Source organism: Monodon monoceros, unplaced genomic scaffold (genome assembly GCF_005190385.1).
Source record: "Monodon monoceros isolate NGI ecotype Baffin Bay Population unplaced genomic scaffold, NGI_Narwhal_1 Super_Scaffold_18, whole genome shotgun sequence".
In the NCBI taxonomy this organism is placed as follows: domain Eukaryota; kingdom Metazoa; phylum Chordata; class Mammalia; order Artiodactyla; family Monodontidae; genus Monodon; species Monodon monoceros.
In genome coordinates, this window is record NW_021703774.1 from 149,558,975 (window position 1) to 149,580,915 (window position 21,941).

A 21,941-nucleotide genomic window follows, 5' to 3' on the forward strand; every position below is an offset into this window, starting at 1 on the left:
AGGGGAGGGGAGGGAGGGGAGGGGAGTGACTGCGTAATGGGTATGGGATTTCCATTTGGGGTCATGAAAAAGTTCTGCAACTAGGTAGTCAAGATGGTTGTTCAACACTGTAAATGTACTTAATGTCAATGAATTGTACACTTTAAAACTGTTACAATGGTAAATTTTATGTCATGAGTATTTTACCATAATAAAAAAACTGGATTGAAAACAAATGTATATAGAGACCAGCATCATAATTATGTAAAAGTAAATATGGATCAGAAAGGAACACTGACAAGTCCCAACATCTGTTAAATTAAAGTCGGACTTCGCTGATGTTAGATGATAAATAAAAATCAGGAAAGGAAAATAAAAATGCCCGAAGCATACAGCCAGCCCAAAAGCCACAATCACAAACCTGCAAATAAGTGCCTACCCAGTGTGGGACAAGTTACATAGCTCATCAGGCGCCAAACAGCAGGTGTGTGTGCTATGGGGTGAGGGAGAGAGGTCTCAGGCCCTCTTCAGTCCAGTCCTCTAATCCCCCTTAAAAACACTCCCTAGGGCTGAGAAACCATCTGTTTCAACAAAGCCTAGAGCCCTACGAGCATATTAACTCCTTCACTGCTGACCTCTTACAGATGGGCTTCACCCAATATTAAGTGCTTTTCATTAAAAAAAATAAATGCCTCTAAATGTTAGAATATAAGCTTTACCAGGAAAGGGACTTGATCTTGTCTTCTGGTATATCCTTAATACCCAGAATAAATCGTTATCAGTGGATACTCAGTAAACTATTTGCTCGATGAATCCATTAAATGCCTCTGTCCTACAATAATTGTTTCATTTAGGCCTTGTTTTCTGAAGTCTCCCTCTTCTTTTCATTTGTCCTCACTTAAAGAGTCTGACCCGGTTTCCTCAAATTCAGTTGACCAACCAGTATTTATCTGCTTATATACAGTGTAACTGGTCTCCTCCCTATGTGGTTTACTGCTGGACCCCTGTGCATAGCCCAGCACACATGGCAGGTGCTCATAAATATTTGTCAACTGAAAGAAGGATTTGCTTTCGGTCACCATGCCTTATAAGTGCTCAGTCTCCTCAAAAGGCTTTCAGTTTCAATAGGCAGACAAAACTAGAGTGTGGGGAAGTGACACATCGACATGGACAATGGTAATCACAGACGTCTTCGAGGAGAAGAAAGACCTGCAGTGAGGCTTGAAGGAATGGATGGATTTCAGTGAAGTAGAAAGAACCAGGGCACTCCAGGTAAAGAGAACCGCACAGAAAGGGCAGGAGGAGATGAGGAGGCGGATCTGTCTGGTGCTAAAGGTGTTCCAGGAAATCATGTGAGATAAGCCTTGATAAGGAGGAAGGGGGTCAGAGCATAAAAGGTCTGTCTTACTTTGGGTAACAGAAAACAGTAGGAAGTAGCTGGCAGTGTTAACTGGAAGGGAGAGACAGGACACAGGAAACAAAATATGAGGCTGTCACAGTAATTCAGGCGTGAGGTAGTGAGTGACCGGACAAGAGTCTTGGCAAAGGGAATGGGGAGGAAAGGGCAAATTTAGGAGAAATTCTGAAGAAACAAAAGATCTCGATGACAGAATGAAAAAGGGGGTTGATGAAGAGAGAAGAGTCAAAGATGTCTCCAGGGTTTCTGATCTCAGAGACTAGAGAATGTGGGCACAGTTGTCAAAAATGGGGAAGAAGGGGGGAAGCCAAGCTGAGTTCAAAGCAGTATCCAAGTATGGATGTCCTGTACGCAATTGGAAAAAGAGAGATTAAAACACTGAGAGATTTTTATACACATAATGGAATATTATTCAGCCTTTAAAAAGAAGTAAATTCTTCATATGCTAAACATGGATGAACCTTAAGGATGTTCTGCTAAATGAAATAAGCCCGTCACAGGAGGACAAATGCTGCATGATTCCACTTCTATGAGGTCTGACTACTTTAAGAAGCAGAAAGTAGAATGGTGGTTGCCAGGGGCTGGGGGGATGGGGAAATGGGAAGTTGCTGTTCAACCAGTACAGAGTTTCAGTCCTGCAAGATGAAAAAGTTCTAGAGATCTCCTGTACAACAAATGTTCATACAGTTAATAAAAATTTGTTAAGAGGGTAGATTTCATGTTCAATGGTCTTTACTACAATTTTTTTTTAATTTTTAATTGAGAGATTTTAAACAGTAGAAGACAGATATGGGAGTTTGCAATTTAAAAGAAAAGCTGGAGCCAGAAGAAATGGCTAGAGAAGGAAAAGAAGGTCAAGAGCAGCCTACTAATAATGCCAGCTGTGTTTGTTATGTGTTTATGTGCCAGCCTTGTTAGCAGCTTTACCTATGCCATTACTTTAGCCCTCATAATTTTATGTGGGAGATATTATTATCCCTGTTTTACAGATGAGAAAATTGAAGCTCAGAGAAAGTGAGTAGCTTGTCTAAGTCACTCACCTGGTAAACGTAGTAAGTAACCCAACCTAGCCTGGATCCAAAGCCCATGTTCTTCCCACCTCCCCACACTGCCTCACCCCTTAGGAAACTATGAGAGTGAGTCAGAAGAAAGAAAAGATCCAGCAAAGGCAGACAAACAGCAATCAGGTAGGTAAAGGAAAGCCGAGAAATGCCCTCATTGAAGCTAACAGAATATTTTAAATAGGCAAGGATGTGATCAACAGTGTCAAACACCAACACTCAACATAGAACGACATCAACACATGAAATCTCTCTGTAGAGTCATGTAAAGATGGAGCCCTGGGCCAGGTACTGCAGCCCAGAGAATTTCCAAGAAACAAAAGTCCTACCCAGACCTAAATGGGCCTCTTCTCTCCCTCTTATCACTGACAGACACTTGGGGCTGCTGGTCTCAGCTACTCCACAGGCCTCATGCCAAGGTGCATCATCTGACCAGTCCCAGGAAATATCAACCCAAACACAGAACATTGCACAACCCGGGGTCGGGTTCAACTTGAGCTGTGGGGAAAGTGGATCTCCACTCAGGCTATAGTTCAACAAAAATTTGTTTGTTTCTAAAAACCAAACTCTCTTTTAGAAGAGTTTCACATGCCTGCTCTCTTTATTTCTTCTCTTATACTAGACAAATAAAATCAGGTACATACAGCCCCACTTTAGCTGCAGTCTTACCTCCCTATAAATGACCTTTCATTCTGCTGCCAGAGTTATACTTCTCCCCCACCAAAAAAACTCCTCTGTTTATATCATTCCTTTGCCTTAAAAATACTGAGTGCCCCCTACTACCTACATTATTCCTTAGCCTTTTATAACAGAGGCTCAACTTTCCATTCTAGCCTAAACAACTACCCATTCTCTCCAGCTTCCTACTTCATAACACTTCTCACCTTCCCCAGAGGAAACAGAGACCTTCATGAGTCTATTCCTTTGCACACCCTGTTGTCTTCCCAGAATACCTTTTCTTCCTTTTTGACTGGCAAACTCTATCTAAGTTCAAGATTCAGCTTAAATACCAACTCCACTGTAAAGTCTTCCCAATCCCCCACCATCTGCCCCTAGTAATCACTCCACCTCTGTCCTCACAGCACTTTGTTCATATTTCTATAATAGCACCGGCCACAAATGTGTTTATATATCTCCATCCCCACTAGGCTGTGTATAGGACTGACTACCCCTCAAGAACAGGGACTGTCATTTATCTTCATATCCCCAATGCCTTGTACAGGGCCCGGCACAGAGAAGGTTCTCAACCAAAGGAAGGAAGGAGACGGATGAGGAGGGGGCTTCGAGTGAAAGAGACAGGAAGCATGGAACATTATCAGCGAGTGAAATAGTTAATTGATAACAAATTGTAAAAAATGATCTTCCACATCAAAAGATTCCAAAATACATCAAACCAGGAAGTCTAAAAGGTTCCTGCCACCCCACAATGAGCAAAAGACGCTGTTTAGCAACTGGTATTCATTCAGAGGGACCATCCCCACAGTTGTTGTAACGAGGAACATACACAGTTAGGACAACTAGCCTGGGGTTTCTCTAGGAGAGTAGCCAAAAGAAACCGTGGCAGAAGAGTGCAGACAAGAGCCTTACCTACTACTTCAAAAGCCTACTTCAAAAAAACACAAGACCAAGGATGGGGGGGGAATGATAATTTATTCTTTGTTAGCATATAGGCTCACTCTTTTAGAAAGAGGGAGAATATAACACTCATCCCCTGTTGTAACCAAAAAAAAAGCCCCATCCCACCACAGAACTAACCCACACATTTGACAGTCTAGAGTACTAACCATTACACCATGGAACCCCATATTCCCCACACATTTCAAACCAGCACAGAATGCCCCTCTCCAGCCCAGTAACAATCAGTAAGCCTAAAAATATACAATTAAGGAGGGGATAAACATTAACAGTACAAAACTGCCAAGCATCCAAAAAGTATAGGATATACTGAGGGTCTAGGAGGTGTAAAAGGTGTTGACAGGTCTCACCCCAGAAGCATGCACACTCCTGAATTCCTTGCAGAGGAGAGAACCAACCCATTGGGATAGGCTTGCTTAAGGGCTCTGGGAATGGGAGAGGCAGGCAGTTCTCACTGGGAAGGATGCAATCCTGGGGGTGACTCAAGCCATTTTCCACCATCCTGGATGCTGTCGGGATGTTCTTATTGACCCCGGCACACAAAGCCCCACACGTCTTCCTTCTCTCAGTCCTCAAGCTAATCTCCAAACACCGTCTATCCAGTCTATCATCAGCTGGAAAACCCCACATTGTCTGCTGCAGGATGTCAACTCCAAGTCAGAAACAAGACTGTACTCTCATCATGTCCATAATAATAACCCTAAGGGCTGTCAGTCCCAAGTAACAGAAGCTAATTTGCACTCGACTGCAATATGTTGATTTAAACACACAGCACCATTTCCATTTCTTCCAGAGGCAGACACCTACCATAAGCAAGCGTGATGAGACAGCAGAATTTGTCAACCTATTATATCAGGTTAAGCTGGCGCAATTTACTAGGTAGATGCTAGCTCAGTAACAACAGCAAAAGAAAAAGAGAATCTCAACCTTGTACCAATCTGGGGTTCCAATGTGGGATCTCTATACAGCACTGATTAGGTCATTCTTGGTACTATAGTTTCCAGATCAACATTATGGATCTCTCCTGATAGAAAAGGAAAAGGTACTACGGCGGGGAGAATCAATGAAGCCATTTTTCAATGAAGGCTGGAGCTGCTGGGGAAAAAGCTTCAGAGTAAGACAGTGCAGTGATGGGATGATGACATGTGGGAGCTGCTGACTAAGTGAAAGAGACGCTTGGCACGTGTCCCATGATGAAATTAACTGGATAATAAAACATCTGAACCAGCTGGCCACTAAGCCTGAAGACAGGGCTGTCCCCGGAGGGCAGGGACCAAGAGCTATCAGAAAGGTATTTAAAGGGTTACAGGTAACCTCAGTAGCTTTTAAAGGTGAAATAAAGTTAAAAACCAACATCCAGAGCTCTGAATATATGTATTAAGACCAGTAATTCCACTTCTAGAAATCTATCCAAAAAATATAATCAGAGATGCACAGAAAAGTTTATTTACAAGGATGTTCATTATCATATTATAGCACTGAAAAATTAGCAATGTACACGCCCCACAACTGGGGGACGTTAAATAAATGATCCTTACATTTGATGAAATTCCACACAGCTGTTAAGAAATGATATTGCAGACAAATAGTTAAAGGCATTAAAAACAATGCTCACAAAATAATAAAGGGCAAGACAGAACTAAATTACAATGATAACAAATATATACAAACACAACATTATATATAGAGAGAGAGATAGAAAAAGACTTGATGAAAATAGGAACATAGTGATCTTTGGGTTGTAGGATTTTGGTAATTTGGGTGTTTTGTTTTTCTATTCTTTCTATAAGGACAAAATACCACATCTATTTAATTGCGGGGGGAAATCTAAGGATTTTTTCCTAGGGTTCTTTGTTAGTCACACTGAAGAGGGGAGAAAAGTCCCCCACAAAAGGCCACTTTGGGAGGGCACATGTCAGGATGTGAGGGCTTGTCCCGCTAGCACAGATGTGCCAACTTGGAACAGGCTTCCAGGCTGGTCAACTGAGTGGATGTCCAAAGTAAAGCTGTAAGATAATGAGAAAGATGACTTGGCAAACACATGAGAACTAAGAGAACCAAAAATGAGCATGCCTCCTTAGGAGTCACCTAGTTCACTTATTCAACAACGTTGCCGCTGCCCAAAATATACCTGGAACCCCTCTTTTGGAAGTGCCTACAGACTAGTAGTACCATCTTTCCAATGTCTTCCAGAGCAGTACATTTCATTCTTTGAGACTGGAGTTAATGTTTCAAAGAGCCAATCTTGGATAATATTTTTTAAAATTTATTTATTTATTTTTATATTTATTCGTGGCTGTGTTGGGTCTTCGTTTCTGTGCAAGGGCTTTCTCTAGTTGAGGCAAGCGGGGGCCACTCTTCATCACGGTGCACAGGCCTCTCACTATCGCGGCCTCTCTTGTTGCGGAGCACAGGCTCCAGACGCGCAGGCTCAGTAGTTGTGGCTCACGGGCCTAGTTGCTCCACGGCATGTGGGATGTTCCCGGACCAGGGCTCGAACCCGTGTCCCCTGCATTGGCAGGCAGATTCTCAACCACTGCACCACCAGGAAAGCCCCAGATAATATCATGTTTTGACCAAAAATTAGGTACGACTATAAAATGAGTATGGAATTTCTTACGGGCATCACAATCTGGCGCTGAAGAGAAAAACTACAAAAAGGATTTTATAAATGTATAGAGCATGGGCACCACTGTCAGAGTTATTTTGGTATTTTTCTTTTTTAAAACTGTCTTTGGTGACTACTGAAGGACATTTGGATACATGAGTTTAGTGTAATTCAGTTCTTCAAATGTTTCTTTCATGCCTAATTTATGCCAGGTACTACACTGGGTCAGAAAGATACAAGAATAAATGAGACACAGTTCCCACCTTTAGCAACAGTATAGCTAACATCTCCTGGGATCTTAATCTGTGCTAGATGTTATTACATTTACTGTCTCATTTAACTGGTGAGATAAATTCTATTATCATCCCCATCTTACAAATGAAAAAAAAAAAACTGAGGCTTACAGAAGTTACAGGAAACTTGCCCAAGAAGTGAAGACTAGCAGGAAAAATCAAATGTTTAATAAAGTAACTACACCATAATGTGATATCCTCAAAGTAAGTATGTTTAAAGTGCTATAGTAACACAGACGAGAAAGACAGAATAAATTATATGTGGAACTGCAAACAAAACAAAACAAACAAACAAAAAACCATGGGGGGAAAGTAAGATTGAGCTAGGCACTAAAGGATAATAGAAGTTTGACACAAGGAGAAAAGGATAGTGGTCTTCCAGGCAGAGGGAACAGGACAGTATATATATGCAAAGGAAGAGAAGGGTGAAAGTACATGGGTATTTTGGGGTACATTTGCTTTAAAAAGTCAGCTATTATCCCACAGACCTATCACAAACTTTTCTTAGCAAAGGCTAGAGAACCACTTTCTCTTACTCAACCTTACCTACCTCTCTGCCTCCCTAATTAATCCCTAATTACCAGCCACAGCACAGGCCTGGGCTCTGCCAAAGGGCGGGACCTGGGCCAACAGTTCAACCTGTCGTGCCCACAAAAGTGGTGCATCTAGGCAGAAATCATTCAACAGCTGTGGGTGCTGGCGAGCTTGACAAGTAAAGGTCAAAGCCTTCCAGAGGAAACAGCAGCAACGGAATATACTGCACCTCAATCCTGGCATCAAAGATTCACAGGAAATTGGAGACAGGAACTTGAAGACTTACACAATGTCTCTATTCTCCCACAGGGCTCCCTTCAACAGTTACCCACTAGATGGAGGAGTGGCTGCAAGCTGAACCATGTCAAGAAAAGCAAAGTCAGTAACTAAACAAAGAGCGGAGCCAATTACCTGCTTCCGTCAGGCCCTCCAGAATACACAAAGGTACAGGTGAAATGAAGAAGGGGAGTAGCTATTCACCATAATCAGGGGACAGTGGGTGAAACTCAACCCAGAGGAGAGTTTGACAAAGGCCACAGTTTGTGTCTAAATGTTGGCCTGTCAACTCAGAGTTGGGGGAATACTTATCTAACACCCGTAGCAATGTTCCAGAAATGATTATATGGACTAAACCAAAACAACTACATGCCCTCGTTCCGGGCACCTCTCCCACCCGAGAAAGAGTCAGGTTCTGAGAGACAAGGGAGTTAATCAGATGCTTTCTTTGAGTGAACAGGACAAACTGCTGTACATTATACATTTTATGCCATAAAGACTATTATACAGTGTATATATGTGAATGAAGCATTAGAAAACAGAACACAGCTCAAGGAGGCTAGTGTGGAGAGAGAAGATCTACTGCCCTCACTCCAAAGCACCATACTGCTGCTGTCCCTCAGAGGAAGGTACCAAGTGTGTTGGTACCCAGTCAGACTTGGGTATTCTCCCTACTTCATATGGTCCCCAGTATCAGACAGCTATACAATACAGCCATCTTGGCTGCTATACTCCCAGGCACTGTTATCTCCTTAGCAGGACAGATGACCCTGTTCTCGGGCCAGCCAAGCTTTGGTTATACCACTGTAAAGGGCCTATGTTATGGGAATATTATAAGCGCTGCATGGATTAATACAGGGAAGTGCTTAGAACAGTGCCTAGCCCATAACTAACATTTGCTGAGTGCATAATATTTTTAAGAATATCACTAGTGTTGCTGTCTTCCAGTCTCAACAATCAGTGAGATCAAGTAAGACCTGGAACCAAACATGTGGATGGGTGACTAGGGCTACAACTCCTCAGTCAGAAGGTGCCCTGATCCAGCTCATCCTGGACGAGTGCAGGCACAAGACTCACTGTGATTCAAAGAAGTCTGTGGGAGGAACAGGAGAAAGAAGAGGCAGAACATTTCGTAAATTCCGAGCACATACCAGACACTGAACTAAGTGCACATGTCTTCTTACTTAGTGTCCACTGCAGTAAGTGTTCTGAGTTCACCTTAGACGTGCAGAGCCAAAATAACACGGCAGAGAGCCCCAGTGTCTGGGTAGGAAAAGTGGAGTGGGAGCTGCTGCTGTTGTGGTCATTTCTCTTCTCTGATTTCAGCCCCATACAGGACACTCACTATGACAGGGTACATCTAGTCTGTCACTCATTCATTCCTAGCCATGTTATTCATTCATTCCTAGTAAAAACAGGGCAAAGGAGAAAAACAAACAAACTTTATCGGTGAACTGAGAAAACAAATGATTGCCAAGCTGGTTTCAATATAACGTCTTCCAAAAGCAAAAATATATATGTAGGGTGTAACTTCAAACCTCTACAGACCTGAGAAGATCAAATCAAGAGCTACTTGTTCCATTAGTCCTCTGAGAAAGTCAGGAGAGTTACAGGAAACTGGGGACCAAAACAACTCCTATTTAGGGAGTAAACATCCCATGCATGTTTTATGGGAGGAGAACAAGAAGTGCCCCCGACCCCTCATACCTGCACTTTGTTCCTGAAGCACATACAGCAGAGGAAGACAGAGTTATGAGTGGTATGGTCTCCTGAGAACCTCAGGAATCCACTTAGGTCACTGCTAAACCTGATCCACATAGGCTGTGGCCATCCTATTGTGGTTCACTGCTCCTCTAAACCCTTGAAAAAAGGGGAACCAAAAGGAAAAGTTATATTAACCTCCTATAGTTTCCACCCACCGCCAATACGTCTTTAGAAAGTTCTGGCCTTTTATCAGAAGAATGACAGTAAGGATAACAGGGAATAAAACTAAATTAAGGAGATCATCGTCCAAGGAGAGGCCTAGGATTCCTACTCTGAGGCTTTTCCTCTCCTGAAGGAATATGCAGGTTAATTAAGTTTGATAACCCTTCCATGAGTTTTGTAAACACAGGGGAAAAAAGACTCCTGCTGTTGGGTGGGCTTCATGCCCAGGAATATAAAAGGATCCCCTAAGACAGGAAAGAGGGCAAGAAAAGGGGCTCTTGTATGGGACAAGGGTACAGTCCTGCACCTTCATACAGACCACAACAAGGCCCAGGAACTGGAAGAGTCACTGAGAAGCGCCACTGTTTTCTGTCCCCACCTGCCACCTCTTCCCAATGAGTCTGGATAAAGCAGTTCAGACTCTTCCTGTCCTCTCAACACTTCCTTTGACAGGGAAGCAACAGCTGATGTTGCTCATTCTTGCTAAGACCTGTCTGATGTGTGATGAGCTTGAAGAGCCCTCAACCTAAAAGCGACAGGCTCCAGCTGTCAGAAGTTCTGGAAAAAATGTTTGTATGGCATGCGGGGAGAGACAAGGGAAGAGAAGATAGAGATCAATGGAACAATACTTTTTAGTTGTATATCCCTTTGTAGCAAACAAAGCTCTTCATGTATATGTTCTCTTAGAAACTGTTCTTCTACAGATAATGAAAGAAAGTAAAGTATCTATAGACCCTGGCAGGATGTGAGTCCAGATCGCCTGCCATTCCCCTCAACCCTGAAGGAAGCAACTTTACCCTTTTCCTCTATTCCCCCTGACTCTCTCCACACCCCATGGTCACTCTGGATCCAGAACCCTGACTGCCAATGGAAGAGGGATGGTTTGAGCACCTTCCTAAGAGATGGAAATAAAACTACCTCTTAATAAGAAAAAGGGAAGTAAAAAGAGTTCATTCATTTTCCTCCTTAATAGCCAAAAAGAGTCTTGCATTATCATACCTGGGAGCATTTTTCTCATATATTATATAATGAGTGAAAAGTTTGCCAACCATGCAAAGCAAATATTAATCCCTTTAAATACTATTTTAGTAAAAAGCTGTCCCCTTTAAAGTCACTGATTTACCCTTTACAGTGGCGTCTCTGCCCTATCAACCTGCATTCCTCCTCCCCTCCACAACCATTCCCGACTCCCTGTTCTCTCCAGATGGGGTTCTGACTCACTGTAGACACAGGCAAGTGGAAAATCTGGCCCAAGAACCCCAGCTACACCTAGGTGAGGCCGCAGGGCCCAAAGCAGGAGCCCTCCACCCACCCTGCCGGGAGCACCCTGAGCGCTGCTGAGTTCAAGGGGCCGAACGTGGCTTCAGTGCCCATTCAAGCAAGAGAACAGGCTGCGGCTGCAGCAGCTGAGAGGATTCCCTCCCGTCACCCACTACTGCGTTTACAAACTCTATCCCTTCTATGTAATTGCCCAAACACAGAAAAAACTATGGCCAGCTCTGAGTCAGAGGCCTTTCTAAGCCCCTAGGGACTGATGGAGAGTAAAGATCCCATACAACACACACCACAGCAAGTGTTCACACAAACAGCAAGGACAAAAGGCAGGGAGCCAGAAGCCCTGGAATACCTCTCAGGTTGTTGAGCCCCTCCAGGAACTTCTGGTACTTGTAAGCGTTCATGCCCCGGGCCTAGCTGTGTTGGCTCAGTGGCTGGAAGTAGGCACCATGGCACAGTGACAGCTGAGAAGGGAGAGCTCCACTGCCGTCTCCTAGCCCCCAAGAACTGGACTTTGACCACACTTGCAAGTGACGTCACCAGAGGAGCCTCATTACATTACAGCCCTTTGTGCGCCCTCATTTGTTGCAATGAGCGGAAATACCTCCCCAGGAGAGGCCAGCCCCTCCTTTGTGCAAATGAGTCGGGAGACCGCAGCAGCCCCTGCCTGTCATCTGCTACCTTCTCTTTAGACCCCAGCCCAGGCTCCACTGGGATTACTGCTCCTCTGGTTTAAACTCTAGGGAGAGAGGCTTAAATGCTTCTCAGGACACCAGTTAGGGGCTCATCTAACATCTGAGAATGAAACTTTTAAAGGGCCACACTCACGACAAGAATGTCACAACACGAGTTCCTGGGCAAATCTCACATGGCAATGAGAAAGGTTTTACAAAATAAACAACTAACTCTGCACTCTGCTCACAGCAGTCACATTTACAGACTGGAATACAGCTACACACAGAGGAGACACTGCATATGAACACAGTCCAGAGAGAAGCAGAAACTGTTCTGGGACGCCACGCCCCAAATGCTAAAAGCCCAATTCAGGGAGGCAAGATCTTCCCCAAAAGCAACAAGGGAGAAAATGCAGCCCAGACACCACCTGCATTCTCCCCATTCTGGGGGACTGTTTCACTCAGCTACTTTGTTTTTAGTTTGCTTTAGTGATGTCAGTAGCTGATGCAAATTTCCTTCTACTCCATCAGCCTCAAAAACATGACTAACCCCACAACTGTCACAGGCTCTTAGGATAAGCTACACAGATTACAATTAGAGGAAGAAATTAGCAAATTTCTTAAATTTCTTCAAATTCCTTACCATCTTTAAATTTCTTAGCATCTTTGTTGTAAGGCAAAGTAGTTCATCTGTGTTGTTATATTCATCGTTGAAAATGTTTTCAGGAAAGTTAACATGTGAAAGTAACATACATATGAAAGTATGTAATTTTCATTTACAGATGAGAAAATACACAGAGGTTAAGCAAACTATCCAAAAGGCACACATCAGGCCAATAAGACAGCATGATAAGAACATACATTTCCCAAACCTGAGCTAAGTATCTACGAGCAACAACCAAGTCAGACTCCACTGAACAGCCCCTCATAAGAAAGACACCCCTCTCCCAGGTCTTAAGTTTTTCAGAGTAACCTGCCAGGCAGGCTGCCATTCAGTGACCTGGAAGAACTCACAGTGTGCCAAATACAATGTTCCAGAGAACTCCCAATGATGCAGGCTGGATGCAGGTGGAGAAACTGTGTAAGTAGCATTGTGAAAACAAAGAGAAAAGGGAGTATGTCTACTTGAAAAGATCAGGCTAAATAAAATTAACAGCTACTAAGATAACGGAAAGGGAAAATCTCTGGATAATAAAAATAACCAGCCCAAGCTTTTGTGCCTTCCCATGCTACTAGTCAGTCAACAGTGCCAACAAGGTAGCCAGCCACTGTGCAGATCTTGAGTGTTAGGAGTCACGGGGCGCACAACACATGGTTTCTTTTCTCAAAGAACCATTTAATGGGCAAGGTTAAAAGGGAGTTTGAGGGCTTCCTTGGTGGCGCGGTGGTTGGGAGTCCGCCTGCCGATGCAGGGGACGCAGGTTCGTGCCCCAGTCCGGGAGGATCCCACACGCCGTGGAGCGGCTGGGCCTGTGAGCCATGGCCGCTGAGCCTGCGCTCCGCAGCAGGAGAGGCCACAGCAGTGAGAGGCCCGCATACCGCAAAAAAAAAAAAAAAAAAGGGAGTTTGAGGGCTTCCCTGGTGGTGCAGTGGTTGAGAGTCCGCCTGCCAATGCAGGGGACATGGGTTCGTGCCCCGGTCTGGGAAGGTCCCACATGCCGCGGAGCAGCTGGGCCCATGAGCCATGGCCGCTGAGCCTTCGCGTCCGGAGGCTGTGCTCCGCAACGGGAGAGACCACAACAGTGAGAAGCCCGCGTACCGGAAAAAAAAAAAAAGGGAGTTTGATGCTTACAAAGCATAACAGACAGCGGGAAACAGTAAACACATACACGCACTACACCAAATATAGATTCTACAACATACTACTGTGAGAATCAAAGTGTCTTTGAGGTCACCTAGTCCAACAGACCAGGTGCCTTGGATTCCTAATCTGTGAAATGAAGCTGTGGATGAGAAAGGCAAACATTAAATGACAGTTCAGATCACATATGTCTGTTTCCTGGCTTTATTCTACTATTTCCCCTGGAAGAGTATGGATAAGAGAGCACAGTGGAAATAACTTTGGTTACAGAGTCAAGATACCTGGATTCCAGAGTTTATCTCTAGATCCAACTTTGCCGTTAACTAACTATGTGAGCAGGAGCTCCAAATTCCTATAGAATGCTAGTTCTTGTTTTGTTTTGTTTCAGGCCACAAACTCCAGTCAGAATATGATGAAAACTAAAGATACTCTCCCCTAGGAAAAGGCACATATTCACCTACCTACAAACTTTTGTTTACAAGTAGATAGGGGTTAGTGAACCATAGGTAAAGAACCTCTGAACTGATTTCTAAGACCTCGTCTGTGTCAAGATCTGAGAGCAATTAACATAGAACAATCTGAATATAAGTACTGAAAAGAACAAGGTGTAATGATCAATCAGCAGGGGAAGAGCTGAGCCCCCTTCCTTTAATGCGCCTGTAAAATTCTATCTGAGACTCCTCCCACCTAAGGGAGGAAAGCAGCCCAGACAACAGGAATCTAACAGCAGGAACAACTGACTTTTAAAATAGCCACTTGAACTAAGTGCATTTAAAAGGCAACACATGCTAGTCTGTCATTTCCTCTGTGTGTTTCACCATTGAAATTGTTTAGTAACATTTTATCAGATAAAAATTAAACAAAAACAAGGATGTTTAGAACTATGAGGTGAGTGATGGTTCCAACTTGAGGCTCTTGGGAAGGGGGGAGGGGGGGACAGTGGCCCAGACTCCAGTTGTTTTCTTGCACACCAGGGACCTTTCCCCAGAATCAGAGCATTTCAAAGCACCACAGTCCAACACTTCTCTGTGCTCCTCGTGGCCATCCATCTTTTATCCTCATAGGTCCCATGATGGCGAACAGTGAGAGGTAACCTCGAGTGGTAAGAGAGAGTCTGCCCTAAGTTCCAGACAGAGATAGACAAATGTGAGAGGCTCAGAATCTGGCAGTCTAACAGGCACTCTGGCCAGCTGCTGACAAGGGGGAGCCCTGCTGTCTCCAACAGCCTCTACAAAGGCGCAGACACCAAAGAGCTGAGTGGAGCTTGACTGAATGCAGATCAGGAAGTCCAGACTTCAGTGCATGAGGTGTGGTCCTCAGGGACGCCATGACAGGACAGTGACAGGATGGCAGCTAAAAAGGAATTACCTGCCCTGCCCTCGGGTGGGCTCAGGGACGCCAGAGCCCAGGTAGAGAGAAGGCCTGAGTCAGATTCAGGATATTACTCCTGAAACAGGAGGGCAAGTCCGCCAGCAGAGTTTCAGCTGAGGAGAAAGTTCGAGGCCCAGAAGGAGAGAACAAGTCCTATGCTGGAGTTCCCACAGTTCCCCAAAGCCTCTAGAAATCAAGACCTTCCATATTCCTTTGAGGCAACCTTTCTCTTAAAAACAAAGGTTGTCCGCCGACAAGGCACCCTCACATCATCAGGGTCAGTGACACTAAATATGCACAGTCAGTTAAGGAATTCACCCATTCCACACAAATCTGTTGCATACTCACCATGCACCAGGCCCCAACCTACGTGCCTGGAACACGGAACTCAGAGCCTAAGGAGAGAGCAGAAGGAAAAAGGAAGGAAACTGTCTCCTCAGACTCAGAGAAGATAAAGGTCACGGGTGGTCAAAGTGAAGGCCCAGCTGCTCATTCTCAACACCAGCCCTGATAGAGACATGAAAGGTAATGCTGCTTGGGACTTCCCTGGTGGTGCAGTGGTTTGGAGTTCGCCTGCCAATGCAGGGGACGCAGGTACGATCCCTGGTCTGGGAAGACCCCACATGCCGCGGAGCAACTAAGCCCGTTCGCCACAACTACTGAGCCTGCGCTCTAGAGTCTGCGCTCCACAACTACTAAAGCCTGTGCGCCAAGAGCCTGTGCTCCACAACAAGAGAAGCTGCCACACCGCAACGAAGAGTATCCCCCGTTGGCCGCAACTAGAGAAAGCCCGCGTGCAGCAATGAAGACCCAACGCAGCCAAAAATAAATAAATTTTAAAAAAAGAAGAAAGGTAATGCTGCTTAAAGACATCATTTTCTTTGAGGCAGGACTGGCACCCTGATAGCCAGTTGCTACCGTTACCCCCAAGCAGCTGCTGACCCAGGAAGACAACAAAAATGTTTCCAGTGACTTAAGAAGCCAGTAACAAAAGCAGGTGCCAGGTTCACAGTCCTATTCAGGGAGCAACAAAGATCACTTTCTTCATTGTCTCTCCTGGCAGCAGTGTCTGATGGAGCACGGGGTTGAATTACACCTTGTCCCACTGGTCCTATACAGAGAAAATGAGTTTACTATCTGAAGAAGGGTTGTCCCCAGGGCCAAGGCTGTCTCTGCAGGGCTGAGGAACTGAAGACAAAAGAAGTCAGATCTCCTGCTTAGAAGGAAAGGACTGAAAGGGCAAGACAAAGGGAAGCTGTAACGGGAACTAAGTGCGGGTCGAAGGAGTTCTGCCCACCCAAGGAGTTCTGCCCACCCTGCACTCGCCTGTGGCCTGGAGAGGTACTTTGTGTGGTCAGACCTATACTAAGGCCCGACAACAGGCTTAAAGGGGGTTTGTGCTTTAGGCCACGGACCCTCAAACCAGCTCCCTCTCCTTGATCCTTTTCTTCTTGGCTGTGTGGTCCATGGAGAAATGGGTGAATCCTATGCATCCTCTCCTCCCTACCGTGATTACATAATAGTACAAGTCCAAACAAAGTAAAAAAAAAAAAAAAAAAAACTGAGCAATTGGGAGGGAAGGCAGAAATACCTGCTTCTAGGGGGAATCTGAACCTGCATGACCTCAGATTATAATAGCCCAACTGAAACTAGGTTTATAAATTCATAAAATAATGTAAAAACCTCACTGCTGGGCACTCTGAGGACCTACAAAAAAGGTCAGAAGCAAGAGTCACCTACCACTGGAACAAGGTTAGAGGTCTCCAGCAGAGAGATGGGAGGGAAGGAAATTTATTTCAACAAAAGGCTACTGAAACAGCTACAGGTATGCAGGTGTAATATCCCCCCTCCAAGAACAGTTTCTCTCATCAACTCCATGAGGACCCAGACACAGCTGCACCTCCAAGTCAGTTAAAGGTAAGCGCCTGCTAAGGAGAACCACATTTAGTTATTCTGACAAAGTGGGGTGGGATGCTGTGCTTCTGGCTCAATTCACCTGGGCTCCTCCACCAGCAAATAAAACAAGTCTCCAAAAAGACAGGCCACCAACTTCCGGTAACATTTCTTTGTTGCTTTTGAGCAGAGAAAGGAAGCAAAATAAACATTTTTGAGAGTCAGATTGCGGGTACTAAAAATAACACACTGGAATTCTCCTCTGAGGCTGTCTTTTGCTAACAATGAGGTTATACATATTTTTTTAAGTTCAAGATAGACTGCTTAGTGGTGACTCTAGGATGGCAGGGTATGAGTTCTGAGAAACTTCTTACTCTGAGTCTAAGATAACATTCTGTTGGAGTACTCTACAATGTTAAGGAGGTACTAAAAGCACCTAGCAGACAGAACCTCAATGAGGGTGTCAGCACAACACCTGTTTAATGAGTAGTGGGTAGATATGTAGAGGATACATATGTATATGCTACAGGATTATCTATACTTGTTTATATGCTTGAAATAGTCATAATAAAAAGTTAAAGCAATGCATGAAACTATCCATCAACTTTACAAATATGCATACCCTTTGATCCAACAATTCCACACCTAAGAATTTTTCCTAAAGATATACACATGTAAAACGACAAGTGTACAACAAAGTTTTTCATTTTAGCATTTTGTAAGAGCAAAAGATTGGCAGCACCCTTAATGTCCATCAATAGGGAACTGGCTAAATAAATAATAGTACATCCATTCAATGAAATAATAAGCAAGGAGGAAAAAAAGGTCTATATGTGCTGATATGGATTAATCCTCAAAATACAATAAGTAGGGCTTCCCTGGTAGCGCAGTGGTTGGGAGTCCGCCTGCCGATGCAGGGGACACGGGTTTGTGCCCCGTTCCGGGAGGATCCCACATGCCGCGGAGCGGCTGGGCCCGTGAGCCATGGCCGCTGAGCCTGCGCGTCCGGAGCCTGTGCTCCGCAACGGGAGAGGCCACAACAGTGAGAAGCCCGTGTACCGCAAAAAAAAAGGATACAATAAGTAAAACAAAATGTCAGAACAGTGTGTACAGTACCTCTCATTTACGTTTTTGAAAAGAGGAAGGAGGAAGAATATTTAGAATTGAGATTCCACAAAGACAGGGATTTTGTCTTCCCTGTGGCGCAGTGGTTGAGAGTCCGCCTGCCGATGCAGGGGACACGGGTTCGTGCCCCAGTCCAGGAAGATCCCACATGCCGTGGAGCGGCTGGGCCCGTGAGCCATGGCCGCTGAGCCTGCGCGTCGGGAGCCTGTGCTCCGCAACGGGAGAGGCTGCCAACAGTGAGAGGCAGTGAGAGGCCCGCGTACCACAAAAACAAAACAAAACAAACAAACAAAAAAAGACAGGGATTTTTATCTGTTTTGTTCACTGTTTGTCCCCAGAGCCTAGCATAGTACCTAGCACATGCTAGGTACTCAATAAATATTTGCTGAATTAATTCCTTAATTCATAAGATATGTGAATGAATTCATAAGATATGTAAATGCACATATCTCTGGAAGGAAGCTCAAGAAACTGATAAACTGACCGTCTTCAAGGAGAGGGAAAAGGGTGGCTGGGGTTTAAAAAAAAAAAAAAAGGCTTTTCACTATATATCTTTTTGTACCTTTTGAATATTCAATTATGTGAACATGTTGCCTAGCTAAAAAATAAATGAGCATTTAAAAGCCAAGAATTTCAGATTCTGAATCCTGACCCCAGCACTGCCGCTGACCACTGAACCTTCTCAAGCAATCATTCATACATTCAACAAGCCTACCCTGTGTGTCTGCCCTGGGCCAAATGTGTAGAGCGCTGAGGATGGAGATGAAGAGCTCAGAGCCTCTTTCCTCAAGTAGCCTACAATCTAGTGAGAGAGACGAGCAAGTGAACCAAACACAATGTAGCACAGCTGATGCTGATGAAGGTGCACAGAAGTGAAGAGAAGAGGAAGCAGAGAAGCAGGGAAGCCTGGGGAAGGCTCCCCGGAAGAGATGCTGCTGGAACTGGGACTTCAGGGCCAGAAGGAATTGGACTGATGAGGACAGGAGTGTCATGGACAAAGAAAACAAAGTAGAAACGTAACAAAACATGATATATTTAAGGAACTTAAAATAGTTTGATATGGGGCTTCCCTGGTGGCGCAGTGGTTGGGAGTCCGCCTGCCGATGCAGGGGACATGGGTTCGTGCCCCGGTCCAGGAAGATCCCACATGCCGCGGAGCGGCTGGGCCCATGAGCCATGGCCACTGAGCCTGCGTTCTGCAACAGGAGAGGCCACAACAGTGAGAGGCCCGCGTACCGCAAAAAAAAAAAAAAAGTTTGATATGGATAGCATGCAGGGTACACTCTGCCCTGGAAGAAGGATGGCAGGACATGTAAGCTTTGCATGCCATGCTAAAGAAACCGTATCTCATCCTAAAGACAATGGAAAGCCTTTGAAAGGGTTTAAGCTTGGGAATGACTTTTTTTATGATCAGATTTTAATTCTAGAAAGAGCGTTTAGCAGCAGTGAAAAGGAGGGAAGCAAAACAGAAGGGAGGGAGACTAGTTAGGACACTGTTATGGTTGTATGCTGAGAAATAATAGAATCTGAACTAAGAAAGTAGTACTGAGGATGGGAAGAAATGAAGGAACGTGAGAGTAAAATTACACAGCATTTGATCACTGTTTGAGTTAGGGTGGGGTAGGGTAGATGTATCAAGAGAGGGAAGACTGTCAAGTCACTTGTGTGACTGGGTAGAAGACAATGCCTTAAATAAAGGGAGGAATAGCAGGTTTCCTGGAAAGAAGATGAAGGGTTCAGTTTGGAACATGTTGAGTAAAAGACACCTATACAGTATCCAATATACAGTATCCAAAAGAAGTCCTCCAGCACTCAGAGACTCGTGTCTGGAGCTCAGGAGAGAGATCAGGCCCAGCAGTTGAAGCCATGAGTATGAATAAGGTCACTCGAGAAAACTATGTAGAGGGCCAAAGACAAAATCCCAGAAAGCACCTTTATTTAATGGAAGATAAACCTGTAAACGAAGGAAGAAAATCAGGGAAGGATGAGGTCATAAAAGGTTAAAGATGGAGAGCTTTCAAGAGGACGGAGTGTTTCATTTCATGGTGACAAGTACCACAGAAAGGTCAGGTAAGATCAGGGCTGAAAAATTACCATTGGATTTGGCAATTAGGAGATGACTGGTGACCTTGACAACAGCAATTTCAGGAGAGCAGAGGGGGTTAAAAGCTAAAGGTCAGATATATACTACTCTTAAGGATCTTGGGGGATCCTTACTACTCTTAAGGATCTTGGGGGAACAAGTAAAAGAGGATTCTCACTTAACGGCTCCTGCCTTCCACTTCCCCTCCCATAATATTGATATATCTGAGTATTATTTTAAGAAAAATAAGTAGGAAAATGCACAAAAAATAGTGTTTGCACTTTATTAGGTGTTAGCTGTAGAATGATAATAATCCAGTGTATTACTACTACTACATTAAAACTGGTTCCACTTACTCCATAAATCACCAAACGTTTTGGGACACTTATGTGCCAAATACAGAGCTGGCAATGTTGGAGATAAAATGTAGTTTACAATATAGTCCTCAACCTCTAGGAGCTTCCAATCTTGCAGAAGAAAATAAAGCATATGTACAAATAGGATGTTAAAGTACAATATAAATGATACTTTAAAAAATTACCACTAGATTTTAGGAAACTAGGAACTAACTTCCAGTGGGGTGATCGGAGAAGGTTTCCTAGAGGACTTTGGGGTGGGTTATGAACAAGGGGTAAGATCTGTACAGCAGACACAGTGAGTGAAGACGCTCCAGAAAGACAGTCTTGTCGGGCTTCGATGTGAGGAGGTGGCTGGAGAGGATGCTGGGAAGGTTATTATGGAGGGCTTTAAAGATCAGGCTGAGGAGACTGAGCCCGGCCTCTCTCCTGACTGCTGCTCTGCAGTGCCTGCTGCCTGTGGGGCATTTCCACTCGAGCATGCCACAGCAGCTAGAACTCAAGTTATTAAAAGTGAATCCACATCTTTCCTCCTCAAATCAATGCCTCCTTTGAATTTCCCCCTTTGAGTAATGGCACCATCCTTTGCTCAACCCACTATCAAGTCCTATCGGTTCTTCCAAATACCTCTCAGTCACCTTCTCCCTTATTCAATAGTCAACCTCTCCTGTCTAATTCTCACTACCTCTCACCTGGATTGCTTAAACAGCCTTAAAAAGAAAAAAAAAGGACTTCCCTCCTTCTCACCCAATCCGTGTTGCACGTGCTGCTAGATCAGTCTTCCTAAAACACAGCCTTAATTCAATCATTCCAATAGATAAAACCTCTGACAGAAACACAAAACCTACCACAGGCAGAAAAAATCTCAATGAAGTATAAAAACTCAACCACATGGTACAACTTTTATGGAGAGGGGTTTAGCAAAATGTACCTAAAAATTTTTAAAGTGTCCAATAACTTCTGACACAGCAACTTCACGCTTAGGAATTTATATAAAGGAAATGTGGTTAAATGTGCAAATACACACACACACACAATATATTCATCCCATTGTTTATAACATCAAATGATGCAAAATTACCTAAAAGTCCAACAATTAGGAGGCCATCTCAAGTCTCACTGCACCACACACAGGAATATTGACAACAAGGTAAACTATGATAAGAATATATATTTTTGACACTGAAAGATTTTCACCATACAGTAAGTGAAGAAAACAAGTTACAAATAGTATATTTTTACAAAATGTGTATTTATATTTATATATTTGCAGAAGAAAATGTCTGAAAGAAAATACAGCAAAATACTTACAGTGGTTATCCAAAAGTGGTGGGATTTTAGGTGAGTTTAATTTCATAGTTTTGTTTATTGTTTTATAATTTTCATACAATAAACAAGGGTATTTTGTGAAATAAAAAGGGTAGAGCAGATTCTACCACAGCTAATATCCAACAGCAGCATAGCTCTTTTAGACTTTCCAAACATCCTTTATCTAGAGATAGCAAGACCTTTGTATACAATTCAACCAACCCAACAATTCAACCAATTATTATAGTACCCAAAAAAAAAAAAAAAAAAAAAAAAAGGAAGAAGGCACGGTCTGCCCTCAGTGAACTCATGGTTCATGGTCTAGG

General features: G+C 43.9%; 1 protein-coding gene across 4 annotated transcripts in view; it reads right to left on the reverse strand.

The window, feature by feature from the left end:
• The window catches only part of MACF1 (microtubule actin crosslinking factor 1), a 342,346-nt gene that overhangs the window by 267,781 nt on the left and 52,624 nt on the right, over positions 1–21,941 (reverse strand). The window contains exon 1 of one of the 4 annotated variants that reach the window (XM_029231107.1): positions 11,357–12,081. The exons of the other annotated variants lie outside the window; for them this stretch is intronic. Coding sequence (XP_029086940.1) covers positions 11,357–11,408 — 52 coding nt within the window. The 5' untranslated portion in view covers positions 11,409–12,081. Of the gene's footprint in view, positions 1–11,356; positions 12,082–21,941 lie in introns of those variants that run through there. 4 annotated transcript variants of the gene reach the window in all.